Source organism: Capsicum annuum, chromosome 8, assembly GCF_002878395.1.
Source record: "Capsicum annuum cultivar UCD-10X-F1 chromosome 8, UCD10Xv1.1, whole genome shotgun sequence".
NCBI classification, from domain to species: domain Eukaryota; kingdom Viridiplantae; phylum Streptophyta; class Magnoliopsida; order Solanales; family Solanaceae; genus Capsicum; species Capsicum annuum.
Genome location: NC_061118.1, coordinates 36,902,151 through 36,919,479, shown reverse-complemented (window position 1 = coordinate 36,919,479; position 17,329 = coordinate 36,902,151). Strand labels below are relative to the sequence as shown.

Here is a 17,329-nt window from a genome sequence, read left to right as displayed (position 1 = left end):
GTAGAATTAATTGCGAAGCGCATAAACTGACCCGAATATCACAGTTATCCAAAAAAAATAAAAAAAACAGACATTCAAAAATGATCTTAATCGACAAGAAAAATTCTTATGTTAAAGCTCACATGAGACCTAAGTTACGAGGATTCCTCATTTTTAATGCCGCACTCGTGTCGGTTTCTTTAAAAATACATTAATTTTGGTGAATCCAACACGCACCCATTGACAGTTTTGACGAGTTCGAACATCATAACATAAGACTTTATGGAGGGATCCTATTCATACCACAGTAACATTTAGACATTTTAACTTGATTTCACTTGACAACTAAATACGCCAATTAATATCTCTTGTGTTTTTTGGATATCCGATACCGATGTTACACATAAATTTCGAAGGTATCTTTATATATTGGAGTATTCCACGATATAGTGGAGAAGAGTTGTGGTGTATAATAACACATCTTCAAATTTGAAGGTGTTTGATTATCAATTGAGATCAAATTAAAATATTTATCTATGTATTATATCATTGTTATACAACATCCTAACGTCGTTTGGTAGGATATATTAGAGTTAACTAATATTTGTATTATTCATGATATTATGTAATTCTTTGTTTGACAGAAATAAAAGGTAATTAATATATGAATAAACATGATTAAACATATCATATGTAGCCCAAACTGTATTAGCTTATCATGACTAAGTGATAATTAACATAAAAAAATATGTAATACATGTGTTATGTAATTATTGAGTTAATGTAAAACTTGGATGTTAATAAAGTTTTAACTGGACAAATTATGCATATCAAATAGTTTTTTGGGGGGTTAGGAATGAGAATTTGATAACCACCAGCGGAACGGATTTGGTGCAGTGGATGGGGTTGCTCTTCTCTTAACTAGAGGTCTCGGGTTCGAGTTTCGGGCATGAAAAAATCCTTGGTAGGAAGCGCTATCCCCGAATGGGCCCTACCCGGTGCGAATCCGAATTAGTCGGACTCATCCCTTAACCAGAGATTTCGGATTCGATCTCTGAGTATGAAAAAATCCTTAGTAAGAAGTGCTACTCCGAATGGGTCTTACCCAGTGTGAACCCGAATTAATCGAGCTCCAATGTAGGTTCCGCACACCTGGAAAAAAAAAAAAGTTAGATTGGATGATCTCTAATATTCTTTGAAGAATAATTGTGTTTGGTGGCAAATGATTGGTAGTTTGGTACTATAATTAACTTAAATTATAGTAATGATAATATACAAGATACAATTAATATGATATGATAATTAATCCATAAAATGAATTATCATACATGTTGGATTTGTTTACATTTGAGGATTAGGTCATGTTTGCTTTAAGTAAAACAATTGGAACAAGTCACCAGTCCTTGTATTAATATTTCTTTTTTTAAAAAAAAAATATCGTAAATAGCTTTTCCGAAAAAGGGTCAAAAATGTTTCTAAACTATCTGAAATGCATTAAAAATATCGTTCGTTAGTTTTTTGGCTCAAAAATATCTCTATGTCAAATTTTTGGCTCAAAAATGCTCTTCCATCTTTAACGGAATGACACAAAGCATATCACGTGGACAAAAAAGGTAATTTGATAGCATCCACGTGAAAAATTGCGTCCACGTGAAAGAAGCTGGGACAGTTCAATATCGAGCTAGCTTGAAGAGTTGTCTGGGACGTGGATTGTCCAAGTGGCCTTTTTTATCTACGTGGCATGTTTGGTGTCATTCTATTATAGCAGGGGGTATTTTTAAGCTAAAAAATTAACGAAGGAATATTTTGAGCCAAAAAACTAACGAAAAGTATTTTTGCTCCATTTTGAATAGTTCACAAATATTTTTGACCCTTTTTCTCGTATTTTTTTTCCCAATTAACTAACAATTTTCACTCAAGTTTATTATATTAATCATACATTGTAAATTTGATGACAAAACTTTATATTTAGTAAAACGCAGTCTAGAGCACAAAACATTCCACATTTACGTAGATTCGAAAAAAGGTCATAGCCCTACCTAATGCAAGTGTTAGCGATTGTTTCCATAGCTCAAACCCGTGACTAAAATTCTACATTCAATGCAGTGGCGGAGCCAGAGTTTTGGTTAAGAGCGTTCATATATTTCCTTGGGCAAAGAACTGTTTAGAAAAAAAAATAAAAATAAAGCACTGTTGCACTTGCTAAGGTTCGAACCCAGATTGTTGATGTGAAAACACACTCTTGGCCACTGGACTATGCTTCTCTAGCTTGTCAAGAGTGTGCAACATGTATATAACCATAAATATCAATATTTAACCTATATACTCGAAAAAAAATTCCGACAAAGAGTGTTCATCTGACCACCCCTCTTCGGTTGTGGCTCTGCCACTAATTTAGTGAGAACAAAACTGAGAGGGTAAAGTACAAATTTCACATAAAACTTTTAGACATTGAACAAAAATGGTTGAATTAGACTCGTATGAATAATGAAAAGTCACTATTACAAACAACACCATACCCAGCATACTCCCACAAAGTGGAGTCTAGAGAGGGTAAATTGTACGCAGTCCATACAACTACCTCAGATGAAGTAGAGAGGTTGCTTCCGATAGACCCCCAGCTCAATGAAGTCACTATTGCAAACAACATACCAAACGTATTCCTACAAAGTGGAGTCTGGAGAGGATAAACTGTACGCAATCCATACAAGTGCCTCTGATGAAATAGAGAGGCTGATTCCGATCGACCCCCGGCTCAATGAAGTCACTAATGCTTTAAAAAAAAGGATACATTTGTTCCAACCTTCAGAATTTTATGCAGAATGAAGATATCACAGTTTATTCTACCACCATTTTCCCGATCGACCATAGCTAAATATCGTGGCATCATAGTTCAAGCTACGTATGACTCGCGTACAACCTACCAGCTTCATGGCTGAAATCATATACTCGATAGATTCATAAAAAAACTTACGATATCATGTTGTATAACATTCAGTCTTGCTGCAAAAGATACTTCCTCACAGAAATTCGATGGTACACGAAGAGAAGTATTACGGAAACAAGATAGTCATCGCTTTCTCTTCACTGAATTTCGGAATACAAAACAATGCAAGAGATATGCTATTGGTTTTAATAGTCATCGCCTCTCGATACCACCTCTTTGCAAGTAGGACGAAGTAAAATGGTGTGCTCAAACTGAGATACGTAGCTCCCTTTGATATCGCAAAGTGGAGGATATGGCTGCCAAAGAAAAAGTAAAAGATAGCAAAATTTCAATTTTCGATCATACAAGTGGGAGTCTGGGGAGAGTAGGATAGGATGTACACAGACCTTACCCCTATCTTTGCAGGTAGAGAGGTCGTTTCCAATAGATCCTCGACTCAAAAGAAGTGAAAGGTTGTTTCCAATAGACGCTATAAAGGTCATAAGTAAAGGTTGCATGAACGCCACAATTGAGCCAAACACGTTGAGTGTTAGCTTGAGGTCACGTACCTGAACAATTCCAGCATCACATAAGTTCTTCAATGCCATCAGATATTTTGTTTCACCGAGTCTGTCTAGATAACGTCTGCAGAACGCCAATGTGGAGAAGTTCTTATTTATTGTTGCTAGCAGTTGCTTTGCTCGGGGTAGCCGCAGTGGAATGTGTCCGATATCAAAGTTCTTCATGTAATGGCTGCATTCTAGATCTTCCCTCACATATCCCTTCCCTAAGACAGGGTCATACAAGATGAAAGTCAGTTTTGTCCCTCCACGTATCCAGGATTTGCCAGATACATTGAAGTCGCTCTTTCATACAAACGAAACAGAAATTTACCTGTTGATCCAAAGGTCTCAATTGCATAAAATTCACCCTCTTCCATTTTAGTTTGTTCTCCTCCTTTAACAATCGGAACAGATTTTCCTGCATGGATTTGATACTGGCCGATACTGTGCCCATTCAGATTCCGGATGCTCTTAACTGCCAATGACAATATTGGTCAGAATTTCGCTGTAGAAATAGCCAGAGAGTTGGTAACACTTAACAGACAGTTACGTTTACACACTAATGAAATTACTACGCTTATACACATATGAGCTCTTCTACACGCTCCGATGCCATGATATTGGTCTTAACAAAACAAAGTAGAAATAAACGTTTCTACAAATTATCGTACCTTGGAACACCTTCCCATTGATTTCCACTACATAGGATTCCATAACCTCTTGGATTGCAGCACCAACGTCACAAAGGCGTACGTCAATTCCTGCTTCCTACATAAAAATTCATGTCATGAATGGGCCCTAAAACTTACTAATGCTTCCGATAAGCTAGCTAGTAGCCCTTTTGGGTGAAGACTACCAATTTTCCATAATCCGATTTCCTATTTAAGCAATATCCACCTTAATGCCAGTATTAGTGGCTTCCCGTGAAGCTTCAAGCAGTGGATCGAACATAGGATTGAAGGCCACAGTAAATGCACAGTCCACGATACGTCCTGCAAGTAACAACAGGTTAAACCACCACCTTATTATAAAAATGAACGACAACGAGAGAGTGGGAGCAAATACAGCTTAGACAGACTCTTTCAACGAAAGGAGGCGGTTAAGTGTCTGAGGGGACAATGGCGAAATACAGTACTATTAGACTAGAGATAGGACCATAATATGGTCTGGATCAACAACATACCCAATGTAACCCCAAACGTGGGATCTGGGAGGGTAGTGTGTGTGCAGACTTTACCCCTACCTCGTAGGGATAGAGAGGCTGTTTCGGATAGACACTCGGCCTAATATGGTTTGAATCAAGGGGATAAACTAATATGCCTAGATAAGGAGAATTGTACAATCACAAGAGCACGGCTTAAATCGAATTGTCATGATTAGTTTTAATAATCCAAACAAATTTATTTATGTTACTGCAAGGTGGTGTTATTTTACAAGGGAAGTTGTATTTCAAAGCACAAATACAATACAGCGAAAAGTGACTTTAACCACATTATGAGATCCCCATACAAGTTTCGAATAAGCGTTTTCTTAATTTTGAACGAGAGTACAAAATGGTGTCAGTTTCCATAACAAGACTTCTGTTGCTATCAATCTGCACATCCGCCAGCCTATTATCATTTCAGTTACCGTACTATGGACAACTCATTGGATGTTTACAAAAGCGTAGATCATCACCCATAACTCACAACAAAACTACGTCGTCATTTCAGTCACTGTACACTATGGACAACTCATTGGATGTTGAAAAAAGCATAATCATCACCCATAACTCGCAACAAAATCTACAACGTCATGAAAGGAGATAACAACCTCTTTCCCATATCTTTTGCATAAGAACCAGCGGGGCTCATGACAAGTCGACAACATCTTCTCCCCGGTTTATCTGCAGTCAAGATAGCATACCATGCTACATACCCCAAAAAAGGTACCATCTTCGGTACTCTCAAACTCCATTATGATTTAATTTTTTTTTTTTGTGAAACTGGTAACATGCAAACTCCATTATGATTTCCGAAGGGGTCAGGTGAATATATCGTCATAGTATGACTTCAGCCTTAAGCATTTGAAGATGGTATCATCCAACTAACCTATCAGCCGTCAAAAATCAAGTGGCTTGTTGATAGGTCGGGATTTTACCAACTTATCAACGTCTTTTACATGAATTTTGGCCTCTTTAAGCAAGGTTTTATAGCTTAAACTCACTAAATGTGTACGCTCTAAAGTGTATCAACTCAAAAGAAGCAAAAAATGGAGAAATATGTCAAAAAGGAACAACAACATACCCGATGTAATCCCACAAGTGGGATCTGGGAGTTCGGTGTGTATGCAGCCTTACCCTTACCTCATGAAGGTGGAGAGGTCGTTTCCCATAGAGTAAAGCATATAAAAACCAAGGGCATGCAAAGCAAAGGAAAATTAATTTTGGATTAAAAAAGACGACAAATTGCAAATACTTATTTTGCTCCACACTTTCAAATGTCTCCATGATTGGCTCCACAGCACCCCAAACTTCCCCCCTTTATAGATGGCAACCCTGTCTCAAATAATCAAATGATATTCTTTGGCCTATTTTTGATTCCGTCCCAAAGGTGACTCGTGTGCTGGATAATGTTTATTTATCAAGGTGATTCTCCCTTATTTAGAAAGATATGGTTTTTTTCAACCATCCAATCTCCTTCTCTTCTAGTTTGGAGTGGTACTGAACACTGGCAAACGGAGCAAGTGAGTAGTAGGGGCCCCGAAGTAACAGGGGGAGAACAAATCCCCCCAGATAGATCGTTACAACAAACGGAAGCTCAATACAACAAACGGAAGCGAGTAGTAGGGGCCCTGAAGTAACAGGGGGAGAACAAATCCCCCCAGATAGATCGTTACAACAAACGGAAGCTCAATACAACAAACGGAAGCTCAATACTGATGCCAAACATTTCAACAAAAATGTGGTTCTTTTTTGTACAGTGTTGTAAAGGTGCGCTTAGAGCGCACTTAAGCCCCAAAGCGAGGCTTACAACATGTTGAGAACTTAGCCTCGCTTAACGTGCACTTCAATGTCGTCATCAAGGTTCTAAGGCATATTTTGACTTGTCAATGAACCTCTTATGAAGAGGCGACACTGAACAATTGATATTTTAGTTTATCCTTTTTTTCAAATTTCTTGGAAGGTTCTAAGGCATATTTTTCCTTGCCAATGAACCTCTTACGAGGAGGCGACACTAAACAATTGATATTTTACTTTATCCTATTTTTTCAAATTTCTTCGTTCATATATTTGTGAACGTACCTGTAATTATTAGTCTTGGACTAAACATACATATTTTGTATTTTCTTTCTCCCGTTACGCCTTTTTTCATTAAAACCCACACTATATTTGCGGTTTGAGATTAAAGCCCCAACAAAGCTTGGAGACTTTTTGTGCTATTTGCTTTTGATAACACTATTTTTGCACTCCACTACCAGACACCTCATATAACACCATAGGAACTATTGTTACCAACTTCCAACCAAAAGACAAACATTTTTCGATACACACATAAGGCGACGAGACTAATACCATAAACCATAAAATCCATACCAAAAGCACATCCATGATTAACATAGATGAGGAACGGATTATATTACCATCAATATGGGTTCCAAAGTCCAATTTCATTACATCATCATACTGAAGCACAGTTTTATCTCCCGAATTGGGGGTCCAATGAGCTGCAACCCTGCAATGAGACATAACGAAAACTGATAAATAAAAAAAAAAAAGCACAGCAAGGAATGTGAACAAACATGATATATAGGCCAATTGCTAGATTATTTACTAAGATACCATTCACTGACCAAATGATGCTAACATCAGTCTCACTTTTTTTTAGTAAATCAAATAAGTTGCACATTTTAACAGCCAAAAGAGGTCTGGAAAAAAGTACTGTTACCAGTTTAATGAGCACCCTGTAGGGAATGCAATACCAGCCTGAAGACCATTCTCTGAAATCAATTTGCGAACCTTATTCTCCAGAGTCTCACACAGATCAGTCATTAATATCCCAGGCTTAGCAATTTGCCTGATGTATTTCCGAACCTACGGGTTGGAATTAAAGAAAAATACCATAAATATTTAATTGACAAGAAACATAAATATTCATTTTCTTACAATTAAGTCAGAAAAGAAACTGCTAGCCCGCATCGAATGTAGATACTAACCTGACGATGAACTTCTGCTGCTTGACGAACAGAGTTATAAATTGGTTTCTCCAGGCGCTCCAATTCCCTCTTTTCCTCAGACGTAGTCCTCCACAAGTTACTACATCATCAAATAAAAATCATCCCGGAATACTCAAATTTAGAATGACAAGATGAAGTTTCAGTTTGAAGAGTAAAGAAGGGTAAAAGGAAATAACAACAGATACTAAATGCAGGTATACATACTCATCTTTGTATTGTTGAATTTCACCTTCTGGAAATTCTCCAGAAGGATAAAGCTCAGCTACAGGAATCGAAGGTGGATCAGTCTGCTGAGGTGGCTCCTTTTTCTTCCTGCATTTGCAAATAAAGAAATGTAACATGTCGCTACGGAAAAGCACAAGAGAGATTCTTGGGTTTGAGTGGCTCTCACTTGCTCTTATTTTTCTTTTTCTTCTTCTTTGCGGCTTCTGTAAAATCGCAAATAAACGGCGCAGGTATTAGAGGCAACCAAATGAATCTAGTACCCTTAAGGGAAATGATGGCCAGAGGCCAGGCGATGAGAAAGATCACAGAATCTTAGAACTGAGATCAAGCACAGGAATAGAAAAACAAAATACATGTCCTTTTCCTAGAACCATAAAGTATGACAAGTTCAACACTTTTTCCTTATTTAATTTGTGGACAAAGCGTTAGCTTGAATAACAAATTGCCATTTAGCAGAAGTTAGTTCCATCAGACTGCACCTTCTATCTAATCCAAGTTTACATTTGAGTGGAAAGGCATTAGCTTGAATACCGATTTGCAGAAGTTAATTCTATCAAAACAGCACCCTACTATCCAATTCAACTTCTACATCGGTGAAGAGTGCTACATCCAAGAGGATTGGTTTTGTCGTTTCAAATGAAAATGAATGGAATGGGAAGTGGAAGACCAGACCAACATCAGTTTCATGGATTGTACTTGTAATTAAACAGCTCTTGTCCGTTGGTTTATGCATGAACTCATTCAGAATATTATCTGACAGTAACTTTTTGATCAAGATACTGCTGAAGTATCGAGTTCAAATAGCTCAGAATTTTACAAGCCTGTGCAGGGATTTTTTTTTTCACTCACTTCTTTTGCAACTTCTACTTCAATTGCATCCAAACATTCTTTAATTATTAATTTTTCTATGGCATCTAAACGTTCTCAGCTGTTCGGTGAAAGATATAACACAACAACAACAACAACAACAAACCCAGTGTATTCCCACTTAGTGGGGTCTGGGGGGGTAAGATGTACGCAGTCCATACCTCTACCTCTGATGAAGTAGAAAGGCTGTTTCCGAAAGACCCCCGGCTCAAGTCACGAGATATCACACAAACACATAGTACAGCACAGCAGCAGATGACATAACATAGATACGGCACCCATAGGGGATATAAAACAGAGTAAAGCAGGATTGCAGGAATATAAAGCAGAGGAAAGCACCCAGATTCGTAATAAACATGGAACACGGAACACGAAACACTGAATACAGAATCATAACAGGAATACACCCCCACCAATTAATTCCCTACACTAGCGACCCGAACTGGCCCTAATCCTCTGCCGTAATTCGCATCTTCCAGACCTTCCTATCTAGGGTCATGTCCTCGGTGAGCTGTAACTGTTCCATGTCCCGCCTAATCACCTCACCCCAGTACTTCTTCGGTCTACCTCTACCCCGTCTAAAACCATCCAACGCTAGCCTCTCACACCTACGGACCGGAGCATCCATGCCCCTCCTCTTCACGTGTCCGAACCATCTCAATCGTGCTTCCCGCATCTTACACTCCACTGAAGTCACACCAACCTTCTCCCGGATAGTCTCATTCCGAACTCTATCCCCTCGGGTCAGTCCACACATCCAGCGCAACATCCGCATTTCTGCCACCTTCATTTTTTGGATGTGGGAGTTCTTAACTGGCCAACACTCCGCTCCATACAGCAAGGCCGGACGGACTACCACCCTATAGAATTTGCCTTTAAGCTTGGGCGGCACCTTCTTATCACACAGCACCCCCGATGCGAGTTTCCACTTCATCCATCCCGCCCCAATACGGTGCGAGACATCCTCGTCAATCTCACCGTTACTCTGGATCACGGACCCGAGATACTTGAACTTATCCCTCTTCCCTACCTCCTGTGCTTCTAGCCTCACTACTACCTCATTCTCCCGCCTCACGTCATTAAACTTACATTCCACATACTCTGTCTTGGTTCTGCTCACCCTGAACCCTTTAGACTCCAGAGTTTGCCTCCACAGCTCTAATTTGTCATTCACACCCCGTCGAGTCTCATCTATCAGGACTACATCGTCTGCAAAAAGCATACACCACGGCACCTCCCCTTGGATACGCCGCGTCAACACATCCATTACTAACGCAAACAAAAAAGGACTAAGAGTAGATCCCTGATGCAATCCTGTCAGGACAGTGAAATGCTCTGAGTCTCCTCCCGCCGTCCTCACCTGGGTTTTCGCTCCCTCATACATATCCTTAATTACTCGTATATATGCCTGCGGTACTCCACTCACCTCCAAGCATCTCCAAAGCACTTCCCTGGGGACTTTGTCGTACGCCTTTTCCAGGTCGATGAACACCATGTGCAGATCCTTCTTCCTCTCCCTATACTGCTCCACCAACCTCCGTACCAGGTGGATTGCCTCCGTCGTCGAGCGGCCAGGCATAAATCCGAACTGGTTTTCCGAAATAGACACTATCCGTCTCAGCCTCACCTCGACCACTCTCTCCCATATCTTCATAGAGTGACTCAGTAACTTAATCCCCCTGTAGTTATTGCAACACTGAATGTCCCCCTTATTCTTATAGAGGGGGATCATGGTACTCCACCTCCACGCCTCGGGCATCTTTGCCGTCCTGAAAATTTCATTGAACAATGCAGTCAACCACCTTACACCAGCCTCTCCAACGAACTTCCAAAACTCCACCGGTATCTCATCCGGCCCCGTCGCCCTACCCCTTCGCATCCTGCGGACTGCCTGTCTAACCTCGTCAACCTTAAAACGTCTACAATAGCTAAAATCCCGACACTCCCCTGAGTGCTCCAGTTCCCCTAACACACACAATCTTAATTCCTCCACTTTAACGTTGACCCGTGTTCATAACAAATCTCAAAGAACGAAATTCTTCACATTCCAAGCCCTCCACCACTCTAAATAAAACAGTTAAAACATATCAAACTTCAATGTAGTAGAATAGAAAACAACAATCAATACCGTATAAAAGACAAATTTTATCATTAACTTTCGTTTGTTTATAAACGTAACAGCATTAATCTATGCAAGACTGTAAGAATAACTTATTAACACTTTCAAGGGGAAAAGTAAAACCTAAAACTAAAAAGAAAGGAAAGTACATGCATTCATTCGTTCACAAGCAAATTAATCTGGTACTATAATTTTAGCATTTCTTTGACTTGAAGGATTACCTGTCGCCGGCTCATCCAATGTCAACCCATCAACTTTCTCCTCAACCTCCTTTTGCAATGAGGGAGCAGACCCATTGGTCGTTTCATTATCATCATGAACCTCAGATGTTCCTTCAGAAACAACGGAAGCAGAGTTTGGCTCTTCTTTTGCCATTATCAACGTCTACAGTGCAGTGGAAAATCAAGTGTGAGGTATTGGGGGAAGGTGTTAACAATTGCACAGCAATATACTCAAAGAATAGTGAAGAACCTAATGGCACACAACCAAGAAGAACGCAATAATTATTTCAGGTTGTCAAAAAACAGACACAAATCAGGCTAACCATTTGTAGGAACCAGGAAAAGGATAAGAAAAAACAAAATTCAAGGGGCAACAAGAAAGCGATAGCATACAGCAAAAGCAACTGCTCCAATTTTCAAGGAAAAAGCAGAAACATGAACAAAGAATTGAAGGATATAGCTCGATAACAGTAACAGTTGAACCTGAAATGGCCCTTTCACAGAACCAGCACAAAAAAGGGGAATCTTTTTCAAGGGTCAATACTAAAGCATGTGGTAATATTATCAGTTAGCAGCATGAATTCATATTGTAAAAGCAAAAAATCCCAATTTTCAAGAATCAATCATTAACCAAACTAGGTTCAAGAAAAAGCGCCACCCTTTTCAATTATAGAGATAACAAAACTCAAAGATACAGAATAGCAAACTTCCATTAAATTGGAGAAGAAAATCTAAGAAAGAAGATAATAGGTACACATTCTGGGAGATGAAGATTAAGGAGATAGGTCAATCACAGTAGCACTAAAACTCGAAACCCTTTGCAGAACCAGCACAAAAAGCATTTTTTGGAAGCAATAGGATGTGGTAACACTAACAGTTAACAACACGAGACTCATATTGTAAAAGCTAAAAACCCCCAAATTTCAAGAATCATTAACCAAACAGGATTCAACAAAGAGGGCCAATCTTTTCAATAAATCTTGAGCAACAACAACATACAACAACATACCTAGTGTATTCCCACTAAGTGGAGTCTGGTATAGAGTGTACGCAGACCATACCACTACCTCATACTCTAGCTTAGGATCGATAGCAGTTTAACAAACACAAAACATAAATGCATATAAACTAGTACAAGCTGCAAAATAAACTAACATCACTAACCATAAGATAATACTACATCCACAAGATAACACTAAAAACTATCTATCCGAAACCATACACAACACTCAACACCACGATCAAGAAACTTCAGACACAAATAAATCTTAAGCAAATGATAGAAACAACAAAAGTCAAAAGGTATAAAAAAGCAAACTTTAGTGAAACAAGAGACTAAGAGACACCATAATGGGTAAAAAAAAGTCCAATTTTCAAGAAAAACATTAACACAAACAATGACACGAAGGTGATTTAGCTCAACCACAGTAGCAATTAACTCAAAAAGGGCAAAACCCAGACACCCTTTTGCAGAGCCAGCACAAAAAAGGACGGTAAAGGCAAAAAAAAAAAAAAAAATTCAAGAATCAGGTCAATTTTTTCAAGTAAACTTTAAGCAAATGATACAGAGAGAGATGAAGGAAAGAGAATACCTGTCTTTGTAAGTGAAGAAAAGAGTTACAAGGCAGTGCATTTATCAAATCCAAAGTGATGAAATATGTTTTTGCCCTAGGTTTTATTTCAATAGTCAAGAAAATCATTTTTGAATAATAATAACATAAGCATATACACATATACAACTTAGCATATTACAAAAAATTCAACTAATTATACAGTTTTATTGATGTATCGAGACAAACTCAAATAAAAAAATATATATTAAAAACTAATTATGTATTTTTTCAAAAAAAAAAAAAAATATCTTCATTAAATGTATTATGTATCTTGACAGACCTAAAATCAAAAAAATTATATTTTCATTAAATGTATCGGGAGCTAATTATGTATCGCGATAGACTCGAAATTAAGATTTTCAATGATTATGCAAAATATCGAGATTTTATATAATTAAATTTCAAACTGTCGGAATTATGTTGCTTGCCCCATAATTTTTACATTTGACATTTGGTTATAGATTATCAAAAAAAAAAATTAAAATATTTGTTGAAATTTGTGTGAATTTTTAAAATTTTTGTTTTGATTTTAGAATTTTAAATTTTAAATATTTTCAAGCTTTTAAAAACTTGTCTTCCACTTAGAGAATTTTAAATTTTTTCAAGTAAAACTTATATTTACATACAACTTCAAATCTTAAAAATCACCACTTCAAAACTCAAAATTTTAAATTTGAACTTTAAAATCTATGATCAAATGAGAACTAAAATCATGATTAGCAATCTCAAATAAAATAGGCGTTTGGCCATGAAAATTAAAAAAAAAATATCACTTTCTTTGTGTTTGGTCATATCGTTTTTGAAAGTGTTTAACAAGGTATCTATTAGATGTATTCACTAAAAAGTGAAATACAACAACAACAAACTCAGTGTATTCCCACATAGTGAGGTCGGGAGTAAGATGTACGCAGTTCATACCACTACTTTCGAAGAAGAAGAAGTAGTAAGGTTGTTTTCGATAGACCTCTGGCTCAAGATAAGGGGAAAAAAAGTGAGATAGCAAATTGTAAAACTAAGTAATTAGGTATTTTCACTTTTCTAAATATAATTTCAAGTTGTATTTGAAATTTTATATCAAACTTTTTTTTTTTTAACAATGTGAATAATTTTTTAAAAAATAGGAGAAATTTATTATGACCAAACGGGCTAAATGTGGGATAGCAAGTCCTTTGGAATGTGTGCATTTCATATTATTTTATTTATTATTTGCATGAAAACAATTAAAAAAAAAAAAAAGATATACTCAATGTTTAAAAGCTCGTAAAATGTTGATATGTAGCCTAAACTGTTAGTATATAATATGGATGTCATATGATATATATATTTATGAAATATTATTAATTGGAGATAATAAGTTAATAGTCAAATTAATTTAAACAACAAGAGTTACTTGGAGGTTTGGGCCACAGGTGACAAAGGAGTTCTAAAATGGGGTGTAGGTGAAATAAGTCTTAATAATTGAGTAGAGTTGACAATTACTTAATTATGGTTTAAGAAAGTTTTGAAAATTTTAAAATAACCCACAAGTTTTTAAATTTACACTTTGATCTAAATGTTAGTTAATATATAACGGGGAATGAAGGGAAAAATGCGTCTTTTTCTCTCTCCTCATCCGTTGTTATTTTCTCTCTCTTAGCGATATTTGTTGTTCATTGTTGCTGTTGCTTTATTCATCATCTTCTGATTTATTATCATTATCTTATACTTCATTATCATCTTCATATTCTTCTTGTTGACCATTGTTGTTGTTGTTATTGTTGTTACCCAACTGCTGCTCTTTGACCAAATTCTTATGTCAAATTTTGTTTAGTAAATCACTTTCAACTTTGGAATTTACTTGAGAGGAGACTTTGGTAAGTTAGATTATGCTTTTTAGTTGAATCTGGGTAACTGCTAGTGTGTTGTTTTTTCAACAATAGCTTGCACGCGAACATGAATGCAATACAAGAGTAATCAGTTTAAACAGATCCATTATCTGCTACAACAGATAAATGTTCTGTTGTAACATTAGACTCATGTTAGATGGATTCATGTTTAAGGGTTTTAGGTGCCCGTAATATGAATCGAATAGATGGGTATTCTGTTGCACCAGATTAATAATCTGTTTCAACAGATAAATAATCTGTTTCATCAGATTACTAATATGTTTCGAACAATAAAATTCAGATACAACACCTGTCACACACAAAACCTAACATATAACTCATATGTTCTTGTTATTGATACTGGAATCAAATTATTCCTTAATTGTAGACATGTCATTCGTTAAGAAATAGAAATAGACAACACGAAAATTAATTAAGAAATAGAAAGTCAAGTGCATCACACATAATTTTTTATAAAACAAACAAAAAAAATACATAGATAACAAACAAAAAACTCAATTATTATTATCATCATTATTAACATCATTATTATTTGTATGGACAGCTGGTCAATCTTCAAAGGGCAGCAGCAGCGCCCTCCGCAGCTTGCGGATCTCCCGCAGCATCCTTACTCTGACGGCAGCCAACTCCCAATGCAGGTCATGAACCTCCTTCTGAAGTTCCCTCATGGCGTCTCGTAAAATAGCGACATCCCACACAAGATCAGTCATATCTAAAAAACGCATAAGTTGACAAAAGACACACGTAAACACAAAAGTAAAGAAAAGAAAGAATTCGAATGTAATGTAATACAACGTATATTTACACAAAAATTAAGAAAAAAACTTACCAGAGACAAGAAAAAGCTATCAAGTCTTTGAACAGAAAGCAGTTGAAGGTGTAACAAGAGCGAGAAATAAATAGTGTGTAGTAGAACAAACAATTAAGTAAGGAGGGACCTATTTATAGAGGATTGAACTTGAATGAGTTAGGCAAAAAATCACAACTGTTCACCTCCATTTATTAATGACATTCTTGATTACTGTAAAAAGTTATGACTTAATTAAATTAATCAATATTATGATAAGTCATGACTTTCAACTTTATTATTATTAATAATTAGTTCTTTTTAGGAATCATTTTTTTACACTGTTTTGGACAACAGATAATATATTTGTTGCATCAGATAAATCATCTGTTATAACAGATATATCATGATTTGCAACAAATAGATAACTTGTTGCACCAGATAATATATCTGTTGCAACATATAATATATATATATATATATTATTAAAAAAAAAATTATCCTCATGACATCCAATTTTGACTTTTTAATTATATAATTTAATAAAGCAGATTTAAAGGCACAATTGTTCACCTCCATTTATTAATGACATTCTTAATTACTGTAAAAAGTTATGACTTAATTAAATGAATCAATATTATGATAAGTCATGATTTTTCAGCTTTATTATTATTATTCATAATTAGTTCTTTCAAGGAACCGTTTTTTTTACATTGAGTTGGACAACAGATTATATATCTGTTGCATCAGATAAATCATCTGTTACAACAGATATATCATCCGTTGCAACAAATAGTTAACATGTTGCATCAAATAATATATTTGTTGCAACATATAATATATATATCCTTTTTAAAAATTTATCTTCATGACATCCAAATTTTCTGACTTTTTAATTATATAAATTAATACAGAAGATTTTAAAACAAGAATATTTCTGGTGAGTTTTTTACGGGTTAAATTGTATTTATCATTTATTTTCTTATTCTTTTCTGTGAAAAGAAATGACTTAATTAAATCAAGCTGGTGGTGAGTTTTTTATTATTATGATAAGTCATGACTTTTCAGCTTATTAAATTTAAATAACTTTTTTCTCAATTTAAAAATCGAATACACCTGGTTTTCAATAACCGTTTCGTTTCTTTAATAACCATTTTTATTAATTGAGTTATGGCAACAGATTGTATATCTGTTGCATCAGATAACCCATCTGTTTCAACAGATATGCCATCTGTTGCTATAAATCGACCATATGTTTAAGGAGTTTTTTTGATTTCTTCTAATTGATTCATAAGTCGCAACAGATGAGGAATTTGATGCATCAGAAACGTTTTTTATTTTTGTTTGTTTGTTGAATATGTTTAGATAAGAGTCACAGTCACGATTATTCATTAACTTTTTTCTTAAAAATCATATCATATCATATCATATATCATATATCATATATATATATATATATATATCTTAATTAAATTAATCCAATGTTGTGACTTTTTTTAAATTAAATAATCTTTCTTTTACGATTATAATATCATTTAGTTCCTTATTATTTATTAACGAACCATTTTTAGGAGAATTTTTCATCATGACCGTATCCCTAACTCCAACCACCGACATGTTGAGAATAGGAAATAAATAGAATGATAATTAAATATTGAATAAGAATTAAAAATTCAAAATCGACCAAACCAAACCAAACACATACATGGATTTTTCTGAATCCCTTATAGGTAGATCAGATATAAAAAGGAAAAATACATACGCTAAAAGAAAGAAAAAACATAACCTAATTATTATTATTATGATTATTACTACTACTACTACTACTACTACTACTACTATTATTAGTGTCAACCAGACAATTTTCATCCGGAAGCAGCAGGGCCCTCCTCAGCCTTGCTCGGAAGTCGGTCAAATCCCTCTGGAGT

The 17,329-nt window shown here is 35.9% G+C and overlaps 1 protein-coding gene across 1 annotated transcript; it reads right to left on the bottom strand.

The window, feature by feature from the left end:
* Positions 1–2,911: 2,911 nt before the first annotated feature.
* On the bottom strand, positions 2,912–12,841 carry LOC107845713 (methionine aminopeptidase 2B). The gene is made up of 12 exons (XM_016690177.2): positions 12,708–12,841; positions 11,116–11,278; positions 8,075–8,111; positions 7,888–7,995; positions 7,663–7,762; positions 7,395–7,540; positions 7,090–7,181; positions 4,366–4,460; positions 4,140–4,236; positions 3,800–3,943; positions 3,475–3,692; positions 2,912–3,222 (listed from the first exon to the last, which is right to left on the bottom strand). The coding sequence occupies exons 1-12, from the start codon at positions 12,813–12,815 to the stop codon at positions 3,112–3,114; spliced, it is 1,419 nt and encodes a 472-aa protein (XP_016545663.2). The 5' UTR covers positions 12,816–12,841; the 3' UTR covers positions 2,912–3,111.
* Between the last annotated feature and the right edge of the window lie 4,488 nt (positions 12,842–17,329).